Here is a 21,541-nt window from a genome sequence, read left to right as displayed (position 1 = left end):
TTGCAATGCTGTTGCACCAGAATACATTGCCCCTACCGCATAAATACATTTACCAATTAAGCTTGTTCTCTGTTTATTTTAGGCACTGGAATTTATGGAGTTGGGCCAAAAATTAGCTGGGTGCAGATGTTTCCAGCACTATCATGCCAGGGAGCATCAAAGTCTGGATTTATTGATGTAATTGGAGCATCTACACTTTTCTATTTTGGCATATTTTTGCGGGGATGGGGAGAAACCCAGCTCTTGCGCCTGGATCGGGCCTATTTGCAGCACTGTTGCACCAGGATGGCTCAGGAAGGAAACGTTTGGGGCGCAGAGAAGCAGCTACTGTGTTTGCTGTGGGGGGAGGGGGCTGGAGTACAAACAAACCTCGGCTGCCAGAGCCCAGCTGCACCCCAAGACAGGCGACGCGCAGCAGGTCCGCCAGGGCCGGGCCGGGCCGGGCTGGAGAACCGGAGCGCGCGCCGCAGCAGCGCTCGAGCCGGGCACTCCCCAGATTTGCAGATGCCCTGACACTTTTTTCACATTTCCGCAGTGTCACGATTTCCGTTTCCCTCCTTTAAAAAAAAAAAAAAAAAAAAAGGCCAAATCCCCCGGCGCTCAGCAGCGAGCCGAGCCGAGCCAAGCCCCGCTCCCGGCCATGGACCTGCCCGCTTCGGAGGAGCCCGATGCCCCCGCGCCTCCGCCCGGCCTCCGCATGCTCCTGCCCTCCAGGGAGTTCCTCTGCTCCCGCAAAGGGCAGCTCCTGCTGGCCGAGTCGGTAAGGGCTCCGGGAGCCTCCGCTTCCCCTCTGCAGCGTGCTAGGCACGGCCCGGGGTGGGGGGACCGCAGCGGGGCTGGGGTAGCTCAGCGCGGGCCTGGACCTGCTTCCCCCCCCCAGCAGCTCTCATTTCAAACAGTGGGACCCCACCCAGCCCGCTCCCACACACCCCGGCCTCAGGGAGGTGCCCCCCGCCCCGCGCCGCTTGCCATGCATGCCCCGTGCAGGAGGACAGGAAACTGGGCTGCCGCTGCAACCATGCAACTTAGCTTAGTTCCTTGTCCAGTAGCAGCAACAGCCTGAGCCCTGCCTCCAGCGTGGCCTTCCCTAGCTCTCCCTCAGGCTGCCCGAGAGCTCAGCCGCTCGCTCGCCCCTAGCTGGCAAGGTTAGGCAAAGCTCACTCAAGCAAGAAAATAGGAACCAGCTGACAGACACACTTGAGTGGCGAGGAGGTCTCTGCTTGAAACCAATAGAGCACAGGCTCCATTCCCTCCTCAAACGTGTAACGCCTCAGTAACTCGAGTGACATCAAGGGATTTACTCTAGAGTAAACAAGAGCAGCGTGTGGCCCTGTCTTGCTGTTTGTAAGAAATTCCTCCAGGTAATCTGCATGTCCTTTTGTCTGTTAGCGACATACATACATACATACTGATGATGGGCAGACACACACAGAGTAAGGTCAGAACATAGCCCACAGTGCCAAAGCTAGGGACAATGGGGCACTTCAGGGTTAGAAGTCAGAGGTAGTTATTCCACTGTGCCTGGGCAGGGGGGCATGTTTCTACCTTCCCACTGTATTTCCTTTTGTAATTTTTCATGTAATTTCTTGTAACTTGGTTTCATAAGCTTACAGTGCTTTAAATATGTTTTTGCGTATGTCAACTCATTTGGTAGTGATCCCCTTTTCAGTTTAAAAATCATCATTGAGTTCTGGGCCATAGCATAACTTGTGGTGAAGTTCCATTTACTGCTAATAAATAGAGAATTTTGCAGATACCCATCACATGCTAAGGGGAGGATGCATTTGCTCCCTCTTATAGAGTCACGGGTTTACTGCTGCCAAGTCAGCAGGGGAAAATAGTGACTAGTACTGAGGTTATGGTATCCATTGAAAATACAAAGGTATTTGTTCATTTTCACTCAGAATTATACTGCAGTATTTCTCTAGCTCAAGATTTGAGACCTGTGTTGGGTATGAATCTAGGACTTCAGGTTTCAATACTGTCTGGCAGTATACTTAATTATTTTTTAAGTTTGACAGATGGAACAGCACCACATTAGTAGGGCAGGAAAAAAAAAAGCATTAAGATTGTAAAAGTGTATATGATGAACAATGAAAAAAACCTGGGGGGAGTTAACATATTTGAAACTCCATTTTCAATCAGTTATTCTGGAAATAGCCAAAAATGTAAGCACGAAGCTCTTTCTGACTTTTTTCCGATTGAGCTTCTGCAGGTTAGTAAAAGCATCAAACTTGAAAAATGGATTTTTCTTCTTGAGGGGAAAAATACTTTTTTAATTTTTAGATAGACAGGTTCTTGGCCTTTCATACCATCAGGAAAAAGGTATTTATAAAGGAAACTCCCATTCTGTGTTGCCTGAGCACATCAGAACTATGATGCTGGACAGAACTATAATTCACTTTTTCACACACTCACAACTTTCCAAAACATTCACCTTTGGACTTGAAATATTACATGCATGGGTCCCAGTCCTGCATCCAGATGTGCATGCAAGGAGCCCTGTGCTCACATGGTGGTCCCTTGGCTTCATGCATATGCAGGGATCCATGCTAGCAGATCCCATGGCAGGAAGGGTTCCTTAGTTTCTGCTCACAGGTAAATTGTTTTGGAAAGCGAGGAACATCCTTTCAGCAGTTTTTGAATTGCAAGAGGATTAAAACACCACACTTCTCCCATTGCAAAAATGTTTTCATTTTTTGTTCAAAACAGATCCTTTAAAATATTGAAGTTAACTAGAGTTTTGAGAACTCAGCAGTAGGCACTCAACCACGGAGGCACCCAAAATCAGTAGGCAATGAATATATTGAACAATCATTAAATCACCAATGCACATGAGCTCACCCACTATATGAGTTAAGGGGAAGGAAACTCATACAAGGAAAAGGAAGTTGATTTGTGGTGCAGCAAGATCCAGTAGGACACCACACTGACTGCACAGTTTCCAGAAATTACACACTGTGAATGAAGAGAGTACTAGAAGAATGGCTGACAGCTCCTCTCTCTCCTGTGGGTTTAGGATCTCAGCTGCTGGGGCTAGCATGCTGTCTTGTGTATGGAAAACAGGGTGAGCAATCAAGCACTTATGGTGGAAACACAGCAGCTCACCTAACTTTGCTCCCTTGAGCATATGACTTAAAATATTCTCTCTTCTTATAAATTGTTACATAACAACATTAACTGGGATTTCCTATATCTTCTTACAAGCAATCAATTGCAGTCTTTAGACAAGGTGGCTTTTATGTCTACAAAAGATGTGTAAGGAATATTGTTTGTCATGGGCCCAGATTCAGTCATGGGGGGTTAGCTGCGTGAAGACAGCTGTAAAATCCTATCAGTGGAAGTTGCATCTTGACTTTACTAGCCACAGTCCTCCCTAGCCAGCCCACATTTTGGGCTGCAGTGGCCCATGGAAGAGGTTGCAGTAGCTGGCCTTCTACTCCAAGTGGACTTTGCAACCAAGGCTCCATCCCTTGGTCTTTCTGGGCAGAAGCCAATAGCCCCCCAATAACTCTGTTCTATGAACAAGTATAGTTTTTATATGGTCGAGGTTAAGATGGGCCAATGCTTTCACATTTCAGATGCGGCCAGTTTGAAAATAGTTGAGCGATTAAGACAATCCATCATTGGAGACCGCTAAGAAACTATGTTGCTAGGTTTAAGGCAATCTTAACTTTGAGGCGCCTGATGCTCTATGGTGCTTCAGTTATAAACTGAGCTTTAAAAAAGGGTAAAAATGGTTCCGCTTGCTAGTTTTAGGTGTTCCAGACTTCAAAATAATTAAAGTGTAATTTTCTTCAAACCTCTCAGACTTAAAAATCAAGCAGTCTCCCGCTTGTATGTGTGGTTACTTACTGGATACAAGGTGATAAAATCCCATCTTACATTACATATTAATTCACAAGTAAATATCACAAGGTCATAATTTATGTGTAAGCACAAAAGGGCAAGTTAAGGTTGATCTTTCAACCATAACTCTGCATTTCCTGCCCAGAATGCTTGATTTCTCAGCTTCAGTATTACATTAATATTAAGAGGGTTTTTTGCATGGAATAGGTAAATAAACAAATGTGGTGTTTCAGGCTAGGATTTTGAATAATATCTTTTATTCAGAATGAAAATGAGATTCATGCGGCTATCACTGAATAGCTGTGTCACATTGTTATGGAATGGCTTGGTAAATTGCAGAAATCTATTCAGTTTGAAGAGTCAGAGCCATGCACTTACTAGCATGTCTCAGCGTAGACTAGAACTTCTCTGTTCAGCTATATAGTATCTCACAGATCTCTCAAACCCAAAACTGAAAAGATGAAAGAGTGATCACCATAGAAAAAGGAATGTTAAAAACAGACCGTGAAGAGGTTAGATGGCTATGCTGAGCTTGAACTTCTGGGGCACATTATCTGCCCTATTCCAGGCTGTCTGTGCTGCCTGAGTTGCACAAAGGGGACCAACGCTGGCCACACTGTCACTTCAAAAATTCATCCAGTGCAGCCCCACTGCCACTGGCATATGGCCAGTAAGTTAGAGTAGCCTCTTAGCAACTCAACTTATAGCGGGGCTGGGGCCACTTGAGAATCAGGGAGCCAGAAATGCCTCCCTCGCTCCCCCACCCTCCTTTGCCAGTACTGCTCAGGTCTCAGCACAGGAGAGAATCAGACCTTTCTGGTGGCTAAAAGGCACCCAGTCTTTAGTCTTATACAGCATACTGGGTACCCAAGTCTGCAGTTGCCCATGCACCCGATCATGTGTTACAAAGTGAGTCACACTGCTAGCAGTTTGAACAGGAGCATTGTGAGCTCTGATCAGCTAGTGAGCTGCACGCTATTCATATTGAATGAAACAGCCATGAGGAGTTTCTATAATATTTACATTCATTTTTGAAAATACAGGTTTTATTTCCACTTTTTGGCTGTAATTTCTGTCAGAGGCAGCAAAGTGTAATGCACTTTGAGTTGCCAGCTTGGGGGAAATCCATTACTTCATTTAGCAAAATTAGGCTAGTGATGAAGCTAATTAATGCCAAAAGCTAATTAGTATCTTAAATTTTATTCACATGAAGAACTTCTCCCCTGCTCTCGCTTTCCTTTTTGGTCTTAACATGAGTTCAGCTGGCATAACTGCACAGGCAGAAGGAAGCAGTAACATGGTACATGAATTCAGCTACATGGGCTTTGCCTTCTCCTCTGATCCTGCTGGCTCTTGCTGCCTCTCCTCTCACCCTTCAATCAAACCCTTACTCTGTTTAATTATTTTAATAATCTTTCAATTACTCCTTTTTCTCTATCCATTATATGTTCCAATATTGTAAAACCTTTCCCCTCTTTATCCATTCAGTTTTTCTGCAAACCATTGTCTCTTCCCTATTGCAGATTTTGGAAACCTAGCTAAGCTCCACACTCTCACCCCAAAAACATGCCAGGGAATCATGGAACAGACAGCGCTGCTGCTGGCCTCCAGATTCATTGACCCACATTCATTCTTATCCACTCTGCTCTCCACTCCAAATATTTAAGTCAAACCTTCATGGTTGTCTTGGTCCCTGCTTCTCTACCTAAACTAAGCATTACCTCTACCCAACTCCTCTATGCCTGACACACACCCCCGGAAGCATTATAGATTTTTGTAGGAGCACAGGACAAATACACAAAGTTGCCCCTTCTCATGTGTGGGGGATGTTGCTACACAAAGGATGCAGAAAAGGTGATGTTTGTTTTTCTTGTCTTCTGTCTTTCTTCTCTCTTTTCAGTCTTCTTCTCTGAAGTGAGCCCAATAATTGAAACTTCGAGCTGAAAAGGTTGTGTAATCAATGCCTCTTCTGAAGAAGACCCCTATGCCTTTCTGTGACTCAGTAAATAGAAGGTGACCTCTGCAGCTAAATCTCATGTGTGTGTCAAATATGGTGGTGAATTAGTAACTGAATACCATAAAGTCCACTATGTGTATTTGTTTCTCCATTTGCATGAAGCCTGTAAACAAGATGAAATTGGGAAAATCAGAGCTGCTGGTGTTTACTCTGACTAAAGGAGATCTTCGCTGACCCTATTCAATAAGCAATGTGAATATGCAAGGCTGCTCTTTCCCATGAAGGGGGAAAATAATATGTATTTGAACATTCAGGCTAGTGGCTGGGGCCTAGTGAGACTATGTATAACTGTGCAAAGCTCTAAACTATTTCCTGGCACTCAGTATAATTCCTGATGAATTGCAGTGGTGTGTGTACTCGGTACAGAGATAATAGAAAAGACCTCATTCTGCTCATGACCTCACCCCTCAAGAGGTCCTTCATTAATAGAAGCATAATCCACTCTAACCATTTTAATGACCTTTTATACCTGTAACTGAATGATGTAATGCTAAGAAATAGGAATTATTACTGATAAAAATTTAGGAGCCCCAGACACATAAGATTAAGAAAGTTTCACACAGAAGAAAAATACCTTTCTGAATGCAGTAATAAAAAACAAAATCAGGCTCCTTAACCAGTTAATATTAAAGAGCAGTCTCTTCATTAGCCTGTTCGTTTAGGATGGGACCCTTTTACAACAGGATAGTGTTGCTGTTGTGGAGCAATCCACTCACTCTGTCCTGTCGATGGGCTGGTGTGCTAGAGTCGTCAGCATAGGTGGAAGGGTAGCAAGCTGGCTAACCTCTCAACAGCAATTTTAGGCACAGTAAAGCAATCTAAGTCATCTCAGTGCAAATAAGGGGTAATTTCAGCAGTCAGTCTTGTATTTTGGGGGTTCTCGTGACTCCAGCTGTACAGAATACACCCTCGCTATGAAAACTGTTCTACTTTTACTTACTATGATTAAGGACGGTTTGGAGAATTTTTAGGAGCAGTGGAGCTTTCAGTAGTGCATGTCTTAGAACAGGGACTTATGAATTCTTCTCTGACTAAAACAAACTCTCTCTCTCTATTGTTGGCGTAGAAGTAGAAAGCCAAGAGATTTTTAGAAAAACCGATCAGTTACGTGTCCTTGGTCCCTCTCCCAAAGCAATGGTTAAAAGTGTGACTTCAGAGAAGGGAGGAGTATTATGTAAAGTGTCTGACTACCAAACATTCCGGTACCACAATCACAGGCAGCTCAATATTCTCAGTGGAGTTGCAACAAAACATTCTGGATGTAAAAATCCTTTTGCAAAATAAGACTAGGTTGTGGCCAGTATAAAAGTCAGACCATGAATTTTATTGTCCTTTTGGATAGGTAAGACAAGCTATGTATATAGAGTGAAGCAGATAGAAAACCCCCTTTTTCATATACAAGTTTAGCATGTGAAGAGTGTCAGCAAGCAAAGCAAATAAAAAAAATGGTTAGATTACAATGGTTTCTATTTCCTTTCAGCTTTCTTCTGAACTTGTCTCTAAAATGCTGTCTCTTTCTCATTAAAGTCCCCAGCTACGTCCACTGGAAGTCAATGGGAAGCTTGCCATTGACTTCAATGGGCTTTGGATCAGACCCAGATCCATTATAACCACTTCCTTACTATGACGGCAAGGCACAGCACAGTGGGGGCCCTTTTATCATGGAAGAACAAGCCTCTCTCCTCAGTTGGGGGAGGCTTTAAAATTGCTCAAAGAACTATTACATAATCCTATAATTTGTGCCAAATTTTGCTTCTAATAGCTAATTAGGTGGGTCACTTTAACCCAGATGAATACATTTTCTACAGTCAAACTATTAGAGAATTACCCTCCGGCACGTTAGCACAAATATAGGACTTTTTTTCTGCCAGTGCACATGCACTCCTCTCTTTTTCCCTCATGAATTTTGACTGTGGATCATTGTAAGCTTTCACTATGACATTTTTTAGGACTGTCCTGGTAGGAATCTAAAGAACAAAGCCTTCTGTTAAAAGTTGGAAGCTGATAGTTTGTTCCTATTAATGTATTACAAGCAATTATGCTGGCTGATGGTAAAACTGGTAAAACCATCACCCACCCTTTAGTGGAAAGAGTTCTATCTAGTATCCACCTGGGAGTGCAGTGGTGGTGTTACCAATATTGTCAAATGTAATAACTTTATAGGGCTGCAGAATTTATAGAATTAAAATCTTTATCAGCCCAACATTTAAATCACTAAAAACAAGAGACAAGTAGCATTTCAAGTTTCATTAATAATACTGACAAAAGGGGTCAAGTTTTAAAACACTGAATGACTCTGAACAACCCAGAGTCCATACAGCAGTTAATTTTTAAAGGCCTGTTCTTTCCTACTTTGCTTGACACTTTTGCTGGAGCCCTGAGATGCTCCAAAAACCGCATCAGACAAAAAACCCATTTCTGTTTTGAAGTTCCTACATCTAGAGAATTTAATTAGTGTCAACAAAAAATAGAAAAATGAAGATAAAATGAGGCCAACATAGGAAGTGTGCGTCTAGCTATTGTTATTTCAAAACAAAATTCCGGCATAAGGCAGAGAATGTTGGTGATTTCATATATTAAGAGAGTTTAAGGCCAGGAGGGACCATTAGATAACCTAATCCAACCTCCTGTATACCACAGGCCATTACATTTCACTCAGTTACCCTTGTATTGAGCCCAATAACTTGTGTATGACTTGAATTGCAATCCAAGCATATACTGCCAAGGTGTCACACACCCCAGTTTTGTGCCTGAAGGTACAGAATCATTGCTCTGATATTTGCAAAGATCTCACTGAACATAAGCTCTCTCTGGATATTTCTCCGTTTATTCCTATGACTTTGTATCCTTGACTATGTGGATCTTAAAGTACACTTAACTTCATTTGCCTCAAAGTGGTTTGCCATTTGCTTTAACTGTTGCCAAAAGGTTGATGTTAAGAGAATGCAAAGTCTCCTCTATATATCCAACCCATCTGAATTAGCTTATGCCTCTAATGGAAAAACTCTGCTCTGCTGGAGGGAATGATTGAAATGTGCACAATAAAATCTGGTGTCAACATGCTAAATTAATGAAGTTTTGTATAGAAGCTCTGTTATTTTCCTCCATTGCCAGGGACCACTCACCTCTGAAATAGGTCAGCTTGCTTTTTCTTCTGTGCTCTTTGTAGTTTAAGTCACTACTTAAATTGTGCTTACTTCTTTGTGATAAGGCTAAGCTATGAAGTACAGTTTGGGTCTAACTCTTCCAGTATTTGGATTTGGAGGGCCCATCTTTGCTGCACCTATTTATTCTTGTTTTGTCTGGCCTCATGCATGGCCCTATACCTATACCCTTCCCCCATCACTTCAGCCTGAAAAAGAACAGGAGTTTTTTAAGCAGAAGAGAAGTGAAAAACAATACTTCTCATATTATTTCTCGTATTCTCAATATTATGGATTTTCCAACCAACTCAAAATGAAACAGTGGGTCCATGTCATGTCCTGCAAATGCAAGTGCAGCAGATGTATTTATAACACAAAGTTATGGGACTTTGTATTTCCTAGCCAGAGAGCAGTGGCCAGACTTTTCTGGGGGAAGAAGTAGGTTTGGGGAACAAAATCAGCACCTTTCAGTTTGTCCTCTTCCACAGGATATGTCACTTCTCGTTTTCTTCTACACCCACCCATAATTCACAACACACAGGCCTCATCCTTCACCATCAAGTGTGCAACACTAACTCGAGCCACAAGAGTCATCCACCACCTGCGAACAGTGTCAGTTTCTTACAACAGGTTCCGAAAATGAAACAAAAACAATTTCATATACATTCTTACCTACATCTTCCAAGGAATTTCATACCACCCCTCCCAGTCTACCACCACAGTTCTAATACACCAAGACATGTTCCATCATAAACTGCTGTCTTCCAGGCCCCAGAAACTACTACTCCTTCCATCAAAATCTCAGCACTCACTTGTCTATACTCAGTAGGATCAGAGTAAGGTTGCACATGTGTGACGAAAGAAGTCTACAAGTAATGGGTAGTGAATGGAAATAGGGGAATGTGAGAAGTGACATAGCGGGAGAGAAGGAACTAAACTGGTGATTTCCCAGGGATTATTTTAGCAATTGCATAGTTGGTAATTGAATTTAGCAACCTTAATTCTAAATTAGCATTTGTGTGAAGCCTCCAGATCTTCCTCTACAATAACCTCAGTGCTAGATGGAGTCAGAATCACTATTTGTGTTCTGCATTCCTTCTCAATCTTTACTATAGTATCCACTTCGATCTATCATATCCACTGCTTAAAGTGTGTCTGTGAAGGGAAGGGGCAGTTGCAAGTGGTCACACATCTGGCTTTTAAAAAAAAAAAAAAAATCAAGCTAGGTCACTGAGGGGCTCACTTTAAGTACTCTTTTACCTAAGGTATTGCTCCCAGATTATGACGAGATCCCTCACTTTTTTCAGACCACTTTAAGCACTAATTGCATTTCATAATAAATAACTAACGCATCAAAAAAGCCAGAAGCTGAACAGGGAATGGGATTACTAACAGTGACTTCCATGGTATCAAGGAGGATAAGCCGAGTCCCTTAGATACATGAGAATCAAATGCAATATTATACACAGAACATGAGGGTAAGCCATCACATAACAGAACTGGATACAGGAGTAAGCCATGAGTATTACACACCGAATCATTCATTCCTTTATAAGTCTGAACAAATCCATCTGATATCAAATGCATGGGATGATTTATTGCTCTCTTTATGTTCCTTCTACCTTTGGTCAGAGATGGAACAATCTAATAAGGCAATTAGAGATCAGTATGAAGGTTTGTTAGTTTCATACATTAGTAAATAACCTCAACAAGATTAAACTGTTTAGCGCTCTCTCTTCTCAACCTAACGTGCTTTTCAGGTATATGTATTTGAGAACACTGGAATGACCTCTCATTGGTGCAATTAGTGATTTATATGGCAAATATTACACGCCCTAATTGATGTACAACTGGGTCCAGGGAATATGTTGCAGCTGCTGGCAGCCAAACCAATAGATCTGAAATTCAATGAGGCATTGACCCCTCCTATCTAAACACTGTCTGTTTTTCAAGTAGTGTCTCCTTTTCAGAAAAGGCCATTTTAAAAACTAAACAAACAAAAACATGCATGCCCCTCACTTTTCTGGCACTAGAGATGGCTTGGAACCTCCAACATTTAGGAGGAGGAATTTGAACTCATATTCTGATCTGATTTTTGTGGCTATAAACATCACTGACTTTTGTTGGGTTCAAAATTTGGCTCTGGAAGGGAAATTAGGACCCATCTGTATCAGAGACCTGTATCACAGACCTATTCATCTGTGCTTAGAATTTGTTCAAGGCTGTTCCATGGCATAATCACACTTCTGAGAATAAATGAACATTTCAAGAGCGCACTTTTGAATTAGATTTCCATTAAAAAAGCAGCCCCTGGACCCCATACATTTTTACATTTGATTGATAAATAATAAACTGCCATTTTATTTAACAAGAACTCTGTGGAGTAGTTTCTTCTTTCACAGACCACTCTCAGACACAGCACAGACTTGGAATCCAGTACCAAGCCCTAGCAGACAGCATTTGTAAACTTTACTGATCTCCTATTGTCCAGTTAGTGAACAAAACGACCATGAAGGAGGAGCAGGTTTGTGCCATTCCATTTGAAAAGGAAGCCAGTGAAATAGCAGTGATGATACCACCCAGAACGATCTTAGTAGCACATCTAAAATTTTGCATTTGGCAATGATTCAGAAGGGATGTGGCTTGCCATTCAAATAATTAACATTCTCAAGGTTTTTGTTAGAGAGATTTTGAAACAAATAAGTCAGTTTGGTCCAGAGAAAGGGTAGCTGTGCCGCTCACCCCTCTAAATGGTGCCATCTTGGAATTCTGGGCATGGACCTGGACATGCTGCTGCTTTATTGGCTTCCCATCAGCACAGAAATGTTGTATTCCAGCTTCTCAGGACTTGCATTAAAAATTGCCAAATATTGGTTTATACTTGGTTTGACTGTTACCCTGTCTTTCCTTGACTTCTCATGGGCAGGTGGTGTTTGTGTCCCCTTCTTGCCGGAGCAGGCTGAGAGAAAAAGTATTAGTTTAGAATGGGAGGGATTGTTTTAATGGTTTTAACCAACACACAACCTAGGGGTAAAAATTAAAGGGGGAGAGGCTGACTGGCTGGAGCTAAAGACAGACACAGCCCAAGACCCATAACACTGCTTTCCAATCCTTAGACAAGTATGTCAGGCCAGAACTTCCCAAAACAAATGAGGGGTTGGGCGCAGAGTTTTTTTCAAATGGATGATTTAAATCCATTTTTCATATATAAAGGTAAATTATTTTTTAATTTTTAAAAATATATAATAGTATCCATCTGGTCTATGTCCTTCCTCCCTTCACTGAACTAAGAATATACAACCCATGGCTTTCATGGTACAGTTTCCCATCCGTAAAACTGAAATGACACTTGACTTTATCCTCACAGGGGTGTCGTATTAGCTGCAGTCCAGCCCACCATTCTTCAAATCTATTGTGGGATTGTGTTTCAGGTTGTGATGTGTTTTCTTTAGGCACGTCTCCATTGTGGAGCTTTCCTTTTTGAGCCGTAATATAGCTATGTCTTTCCTTGCAGCTAGAACATTGCCAAAAAAGTGTCAATTTTTGTTGTTTTTGGAGGTTTAAGGCAGAGTGGGATAAATACAGTTTAAATAACACACATAGTAGGTTCATTTTATCTGAACCACCATCTTCTCCTTCCTGAGAAAAATCTTACGCAAGTCTGTTCTTACTAAAGCAAAGCAGTCAGTACTGGAAGAAAAACAAGAACCTTTGACTCACAGGAACCTTAGAATATTAGCAACTCAAAGTATTTTTGTTTGTAGGTTTGCTTGTGTTTAGCAGGAGCAGCAGACTTTTTTTCTCTTTTAACTCTACTGACAAGACTAGAAAGGCTGAGTACCTCTGGGCCGTCTGAGCAATGACTTGGATTTCAGATAGGAACTGCTTTGCTATGATTGAAAGCTTAAAATTTATAAATTCATTTTCTGAAAGAGTCCAACTCTGTTCCCAGAATTGTTTACAAATCAGGGCCAAATGATAGCCTCACTTAGATAGATGTAAATCTGGAGTGGCTCTCTGGAAGCCAACTTCAGATCCATTGGATCGATGGAGTTACTTTAAATTTACACAGTCCTAAACAAGAGGGGTAATTAGCCCCAGGAAAATGTAGAAAGTAGCATTTGACATCAGTCACTGGTTCGACTGAAATATGCACAAGAAATCTCTTTTCAAAGCCTCAGAGAGCAGCTCTGTCTCTGTTGTACCATGTGAATAATTAGTGATGTTTTTCCTTGTACTCTAGGTGCTGTCATTTATCATCTTTATCTGTTATATTGCATCTTCAGCTGCATCTTTTATGATGGCACCACTCATAGAATTTCTGCTGGCACTGTTTCTTTTCTTTGCATATTCCTCTAAGCTTAATGAGAAGTTTAAAGGAATCTACTGGCCTTTGACGGTAAGTGGGATGTGAATTCACACACAACTTCAATTGTACAGTATGAAAGAAGATAAAAGGGACAGAGCTGTGACAGAGCTGCATTTTAGACTAATTGCTAACAACTTGACCTTTATTATTAATAAATTTTTTATAGTGCCGTTCATCTCACGGGACTCAAAGTCACTTTACAAACTATAATGGATTATACACTGTAACTTTGTAGCTACCCTTTTTTATGGGAAGCAGCCTTGTAGTTTGAGCTCAGGCCTACAGCTGCTGACTCTGCCATTGACTTGCTGTGGGACTTTAAGGTTGTGTTCTCAAACACCCAGCCTCAGCTGCACTGAGCTTTGGGCCAGCACTAAGCGCTTCTGAAAAATCCAACCCTTAATCTCTGTGTCTCGGTTTCCCCATTCTTTGATGGGAGGGTAATAATATCGCCTGGATAACGCGCTTTAAAATTCTCCGTTGGAATGAGCTGTGTCAGTGCGGTCAGAGTAGCAGTTCCCCCCCACAACAAAGTACTAATGTATTTGTTGTATGATGGCTGGAGGAGCTAGATGACCCTTCTGGCAGCTGATACCCAGTTCGTATTAAAAAAATCACCTTTAAATGGAAAAAATATCTGACTTGTTCATTAGGGAGTAGTTGCAGGTTATTACTCACATTGCCCACTGGGTGGCTCTGTAGCTCCAAACACTCACTACAAGGAACATTTATCTAGCAGGACAAATTATTTTGCTTGGGGAAAAAATCCCAAACTAGTTCAGTTTAGATTCCCTGTTAGTGCAACATAGGGATAATTGCTCTTAATGCCCTTTGAGTTAAATATTGGTAGAGTTTTTGGTGGATAAAACTATAGCAGGAACTTCTTTATCTCAGGGACAGTTTGCATGTTTTCAGAGCTTGTGATTAGTTCCACTCAAGAGCCCTTCCCCCTCTTTTCAAATAAATGCTCATCTTTTACTGTTTTATAGGACTCTTCACAAAACTATCTAAGCAAAAAACTCAGTTGCATATTTATTATGTCCATTATGGTAATGTGCACCAACCTCGGAATGCAGATTGCTGACCAATGTTTGACCTCAAAGGAATTTCTGGAGGATTTGTCTTATGACAATATCTGAGTTGTCCAACTCTTCAGAAAAGACAAAATATGAACAGCGGTCAAGATATCAGTCCCCTGTCTCACAAGATTTACATGAACATTAGCTAATCATTGTCCCCTGCCCCACAGAGCCTACAATGTCAATCATATATACACAGCACATTTTACCTAACAGAATGAAAGATTTCATCTCCCACCATCACTTCCTTGCGAGTTTGGATACTCTACATTTCACTGACAAACAGAATTCTCTCTCGACCTTTCACCCTTTACTTGTCAGTGCACATTTAGTATAAGCTACAGCTTAAGCGCTAGGCAAACATTTCTGATCCGGTACTGAAGAGAATGTTTTCATTTATACAGTCAGAAATATTTAAGTACACTGCTGTGCGCTTGCTGTACCACTCAGCCTCCTCCGCTGGTACAACTGTTGCCTGGGGAGAAAATAATCACATTGGTTTGGATACAGTTTTTTGTAATGTAATTAGATTCTCAGCCCTATAATTTATTTTTCTTAGATGGTAAAAACATCAGTGTATATAAGAGAACCAGAGGGACAGAAGCACTAGAAACATTACAAGTAGAATAGGTAATCCAGTGCCTGGCCCAGACAATGTAAGGTATGGCTTATACATTATGTGCTGCTGTGCTTTGGCCATCTAGTTGACGTCTCAAGTGGCAGGGCTTTCGTAATTTCCTACAGAGACTATCCTCAGTCTAACAGAAGCTTTCCAACGAGAATCACTTTAATAATTTCTAGCTATAGCAGAAACATGTTCCATGCACACTCATTAAGACAAAGCACCAACTTCTGATCTCAGGAACACTCGCAGAAATCCAAAGTAATGCCTCTGCTCCCAAGTGAAGTCAATGGGAAGATATCCTTCTCAGTCCAATTTAAGGTTTGCATTGACTTTTGGCACAGAGATCAGATTCTGGCTACTGGACTGGGATCCCAGTCACGTTTGGTTTTTTTAAATTTTGATTTCCCAGGTATACCCAGAAAATAGCAGGTCTACGTGCAGATAATAAAACAGTTATAACTATATAATCTTGAAAGTCTGATGACAAAGTAAGATTTTTTTTTGAAGTCCTCATTTTAAAAGCAATTATAACAAGAGTTTAATGTGTCCTAGTAATCTGACTATTTAAATCAAGACTGCATTGTGTTATACAGGATTTCTTGCGCTGTGTCACTGCTGCCATTATATATTTTGCCATCTCAATCGCTGCAGTCTCAAAATATTCCGATGGAGCATCCAAAGCAGCTGGAGTAAGTACTAAGAGTGCAAAAGCGTTTTCCACTTCCGCATCTTGATGAACTGTACTTCAATATATTTTAGAAACAGCCCAATCTGGAGCTCACTGAAATCAGTAGAAGTTTTACCATTGAATCTCTTCAGGCCAGGATTTGGCCCAAAGAGAGGAAAAACAGTTTATTGTTTAGAACAAGGAACTGGGAATCAGGGGACCTGATGTTGCCACTCACTCATTGAATTGGCCAAGGTCACACACTTACTCTTGCCTCTGTCTTCCCATCTGTAAAATGAAGATAGTAATACTTAGCCATTCCTGTAAAAAACATTGAGATCCTTGGATGAAAAGCCCTATATAGCTACCAAGGGTTATAATTCTATTTCAGAAAATATGATCCATGTTGCAAATATTTTCAGACTTGAGTCTCTGCTGCCTGTTTTTGCACTAAGTAGTTGAGACAAAAGCAATGCCATTTTGCCCTTTAAACACCATGTCACTAGTACATGGACCGTGAAGTGCTTTTGCTGGGGAGAGAGATCACAGTTAGCATTCTGTGCTCAGAACTAGGACGCAGTCTCTTTCCATTTGTAACTCGAAGCCAAAGAGATAAAAGTATTTTATGCAACATAAATAATATAAATCAAGTTTGCATAATATTTTAAAAGATATCTTGGATGTGTTCTTCCCTGTCAGCCAAACACTTTAACCAAATCATTGGAAAGTAAACAGAATTTCATACTAAGGGTTTGATTTTATATCTACCTTTGTGTCACTATTGTTATGCTGCAGTTGTAAGACAGAGTCTTAGCCTGCTTAGCTACAAAGGCCTTCTTACTTTTTCTAGCCAACTTGTCCTGTTCATCTAACTAGGCAACTCCAGAGACACTGCACCCAGCATGGCTCGTTCAGCAGCCTGGCCAAATGGCAAGAACTATGCCTAAGGAGACTGGAAAGGAGCTTGATCTCCCAGATGGGAATTCCTCCAGTACAAAGGGGTTTCCAGAGTGCTGCTGGGCCCCAAGGGACAGCCCTTGTAGTCCCAGACATAGGGGCATGCCAGGTGTTTGATGGTGCGTGTGGCTAGAACATTCTGGCTATTCTGAGCTATGGAATAGCCCATAAGTGGCTGGAGGAAGCCCCCTTTTAGATCTACCTCATGAGTTGTTAGGCAGACCCCCAAATAAGCTAATAATTTAGTAGGTTCAAATGTGGCTTAGAGCCACGGCTGTCCCTCCCCCCGCTGCTCCTCCCGAATGGCGCAGCTCAGAATCTTGCCCTGTTTCCTCAACAATTTGCCCGATCGTTAGTTCAGATTAGCCCATTTTTGTCACTGCCGGTTGCCATGAACTGCTGATGAAGAGCCTGTCCTTCTGTTGTCTAGGTCTTTGGCTTTATAGCCACAATAGTATATGCTGTTGATTTCTACATTACTTTTAATGACCTGGTCGCATTTCTCAAACAAGGCGGTTCAGAAAATGCCACTGAAGCACAAAAGTCAGAAGGTAGGTGAATGCCTCCTTTACGTTTTACAAGTCATAAAGCAAAATCCCACACGCATCTGACATACGTGAGAGTTCCCAACATTAACTAGTCTACACAGGCTGTGTTCTCAGTGACCCAGAACTCGTGTGTGTTAACTATTCCATGATACAAAGCCATTGTTGTCTATAGCACATTAACGAAGGCTTATTGACTAGAGAAAGTTAAATCTCTGCTCTGTCAAGCATTCCCCAGTGTTAGGTCTAATCTAATTTTAAGTGTGACCACTGATGGCACTTCCTCTGGGAGATAATTCCACAGACTAATAGATCTTACTGCCAGGGAGTTTCTTCTTTCCACAAAAAGGTTCTATCTAGTAAGAAACAAACAAATTAATTTTTTTACATTTCACTTAATATTTTAACAGTTAATACCTGTTAGCCTAAAAGATGTTCATGCCCCGCATTCCAGGCTTTCTAATTCCCTCCCTTCAGCTACACTCACATACTGTATTGGCAATAGGAGCCAAGCCCTCTAGGAAGAGAAGGGAGCACCATAAAGCAACAAGCGGGTACTCTAGCTGGCAAAATACCAGACTTATAAAAGCATAAGTTTTATAGAAGGTCTTTAAACAAACTCACATCTTTTGTGAAGGCTTCCTTTTCGCAGTGACCTTGCCAACATCTCTGTAACTTCTTTTACTTGAACTGTTGTCCTTTGTTTTGTATTTGTCGAAACTAACTCCTTCTGGGCAGGGCTGTGTGTGTCTTTTAAAGCACCACCACAATTTGCAATGCTATGGAAATAAAAGCTGTAATTAAAGACGTCCTCCTAAGATTCTTTTTATTTTTAAAGCAGCGACCTAAACCAGCAACAAATCTATCTCAACAGGAGTGAAAGGTGGCACTGAAGCTTTACTTTCCTCACTGCTCTTTTTTCTTTTTTTTCCCCCCCAGACGAGGACTCCGATTCGGATTCGAACTGAAGAACAGAGCACCTGCAGGATTGTGAAGTCAAAAGGAAAGAGGTGTCCTAGCTCTTTCCTCTTTGCTATATCACTGCCAGTTGAAACATTTCCCTTTCTTGTTTTGGTCTCTGTCAACCAGTATATTCTTTGTCTCTCTCTCTCTCTCACTGTTTACAGAGTCACCAAAGCCAGTAACACAAGGATGTGGGGGAAAGAATATTCCAATGTCACAGGACATTTCTTTGGAAACTGACCATTCTGTTGTGCAACCATGTACATAGATGCATCTGTGTCTGAACATGAATCTAAATTCTGCTTGGCCTTTCCTTGTTCAGCACTACAAAACACTGAGTAAACAGGAACTTAATATTTCAAATTTGTAATCAACTTACCTTTTAATACGCTTGCTTTATTTCAGACTTTAAACCTCGATTTCTGAGTCTGATCTTTCTTGCTTTTTTTTTTTTCTCCTCCTTTCTCCATATTAAGAAGCCAACAGTATTCCTTTAGATAGTCTCCTTGCCTCTGCTATCTCAAGCATTTGAAGGCACAGGTTATACTGGATGGGTAGGTTTCAGAATGCATTTAACTGTGTCTGCTGCCTATATGTGACAATGAAAATGGCAGCTGAAAATCTGCAATATGAGCAAATCTCAAAATGCTGGTTAGCTGGCTCAGTGGACATTCAGTTTTCTGTCCTTTTGTAAGATTTTCTGGAGGAGAAATCACTCTTCTTCTTTAGGGCCACATCACGCCCTTCAAATTTTATGGCAAAAATGAGGTTGAGCATAAAAGACATAATTTTAACCTCCCTTTCCTACCACCAGTGCAGAAGTCCCTAAGTGCAGTCTGCATATTTAACTCCAATTTCAGGGGCCATGGCCAGATGGGTCTGGCTCCGAGCCATCCACATGACATCTCCTACCCCCTCAATCCTGCCGGGATTTCCACATGAGAGACCAGTGCACAACATCAGTCCTCCAGACAGTAGTGTTTATCCCAGACAGGGAACCACTAAGCTTACAGCTCCTGATAAAGCCAGGCTACCACAGAGAATGGGGCGGCTTAGGGGAAAAAACAGATACAACGGCTTCTGCAAATCTTACATTATCTATGTTTCTGTGGTGTAGAAGGTCCACACTCTTATGGAGAGACAAACCTAGCCTCCTGACAGAAATCTCAGTGCAACAAATCTCACTTTCCCAGCCCTCTCTGGCTTTTCAGAGAGGGGAGATTTGTCCCTTGATGTGGTGTTTCTAGAAGAAACTCCTGCATTTCAAAGGGTTCTCTTTAGAGAGAGGGTAACATCACTTACTTGCAGTAGTGACACCTTCTGAGAACGTATATGTACATCCCAAACAATAACTTAGTTAAAAGAATGGCAAACTCCATGTACAGCATTTATATGCTTGTTTCAAAGAAACCCTCATATGTTAAACAAGTATTTCATATAGTCCCAGGATTGGTGGCTTTTCTTTTTTTTGTGTGTGAAGACTTCATAACACAGCAGATGGTACCAATAGAGTAAATGAAAACAGAGCTTAAAAAATAGGCAGTTTTCGCCGGGAACAAACATACGCCACTTGGGTTTCAGTGACCTGCTAGCAGCTGGCTGTTAGCCATCCAGAAGCAAGGTACCTATTAGCAGTGCACAGGTGTAGCAAAAGAACCGTCTGGCTGAATAAGGAGATATCGAAAAGACAACCTTCCTCTTCTCCACAATTCACATTTCCAGACCATTGAAGGGATAATACTGCCAATGAATGTTTATTCCTGAATGTGATAAGGAATCATCGCTTATTTCAGGAAAGAGCCCTTTGGACTTTTTCCAGTGTGGAATTCTGCATTTCCATGACGGCTCTCTTTTACTCTAATATGTTTACTGGCATTTACTGTGACGTTAGGGGACCGCTGTTAATGTACACATTTTCTTTTTGTAATTTTAATTTTTTTTTTTTTTTTTTATGTACTGCATGTGAACCCTGGAAACTAGCCCATGATTGACATTTATAAACCATCCTGGATTATATAACCTTTAATAGAAGCTGAATTTTGTGTTTTCCTTTACATGTTCTTTATTTTACCATCCCATTTTTATAACCTTTCACTCTGTAAACCAGATAGACTAATACGGTCTGGGTTAATCGTGCCAGTTAGCACATTTCTCACTACTTCTTACAATGGTCTGCCGTCTCAGCACTGGGAGATTTCAGGCTCGCTACTGTATCTCTTTGCAGAGTGCAGTGCACTCCTCTAACCCATGCACAAAAGGGACGTCACCATACATGTTATCATGGTCTCTTCAGCAGTCCTTGGAAGTAAATAAGCTGCTGTGTGTTTTGGGATCTGATATTGTCAATTCTTGTAAACAAATCTCCTCTTTAGGTTTGCAATTTATTCACAGTATTTCTAGAATTCAGGAATTATTCCTCAAACAAAATGAAGGTTAAAAATGTTGGGTTTTATGCTGATGTTCTCAAAAAAAATCAAGAGATGCATACAAAAATATGACTAAGATATTTCAGTGTCACTTTAACAATACACTGTGTTGCTTGCTCTCATGACTTTATCTTTATTGTTGAGATATTTGGTGTTTTTCTTAAAGCCTCAGCTAAAGGAGTTGTGATTATATGAGACTGTCAGCTTTCGTTTTAAGAAGTTTCTAGCTTCCATGATGGCTGAAAAAACCTATCCCTGAAAACGCAGGAGTCAAATAAAGGGAACCCAAATTATATTATTTTTAAAGTCATGTGATTTTAAAACCAATCACGATTTTTGGGGGCCTAAGAAGATTTTTGAATGCTTGGGGATAGCCATGCTGCACCAAAGTCCTGATTTTTTTGACAAGTTCAAGTCAATGGAACCTCTGGCTGCTCAGTAGCCCTGAAAAATCTGACCTTGAAGGAATCAGCTGTTATTCTGAGTGCAGAGGTTTCTTCTACTGAAATTGTCAGCGTAACAGCTTTTTATGATCAAACTGCTGTTTTCTACATTTCTAAACCCCGTACATTTTAGTTCTATAACAATAATTATGCTCAAAGCATTTACAAACTGATATAAGTTGTCACTTCACCTACAACTAAAATGTAGCTATCTACAGTTTGAATTTAATCACAGGTGCCTTTAAAGTGCCTGCCTCCCATGCTTCCCAGAGTTTTTCACAACACTCATTCAATGAGCAGATTCCCGGAGATGGGCTTTCCCCTCGCCTTCAGAAACTCAATGCCTTCATCTCACACCTGAAGCATCTAAGCAATAAAGAAATTCATCATCCCACTTCCCAGGGTAATAGCTCATGCCACTTACACTATGAGGCAGTTATCCATTTCCCAAGATTTCA

At 41.3% G+C, this 21,541-nt stretch overlaps 1 protein-coding gene across 2 annotated transcripts; it reads left to right on the top strand.

The window, feature by feature from the left end:
• The first annotated feature begins 439 nt into the window (after nt 1-439).
• CMTM3 (CKLF like MARVEL transmembrane domain containing 3) lies at nt 440-20,675 on the top strand. Of its 2 annotated transcripts, XM_067540101.1 has the most exons (6): nt 440-760; nt 13,253-13,408; nt 15,676-15,771; nt 17,137-17,257; nt 18,191-18,261; nt 18,379-20,675. In XM_067540101.1, exons 1-5 carry the CDS (start codon nt 641-643, stop codon nt 18,217-18,219), a joined length of 522 nt encoding a protein of 173 aa, XP_067396202.1. In that variant the 5' UTR covers nt 440-640; the 3' UTR covers nt 18,220-18,261; nt 18,379-20,675. The 2 variants fall into 2 exon arrangements, with proteins under 2 accessions (XP_067396202.1, XP_067396201.1); XM_067540100.1 differs by having other exon boundaries at nt 18,191-20,675.
• The last annotated feature ends 866 nt before the right edge of the window (nt 20,676-21,541 follow it).

The sequence above is a fragment of the Emydura macquarii genome, unplaced genomic scaffold (genome assembly GCF_026122565.2).
Source record: "Emydura macquarii macquarii isolate MOO-44397 ecotype Brisbane River unplaced genomic scaffold, CSIRO-AGI_Emac_v2 contig_561, whole genome shotgun sequence".
Classification (NCBI taxonomy): domain Eukaryota; kingdom Metazoa; phylum Chordata; order Testudines; family Chelidae; genus Emydura; species Emydura macquarii.
The sequence above is the reverse complement of the archived record's forward strand: the minus strand, read 5'-3'. Positions and strand labels throughout refer to the sequence as shown.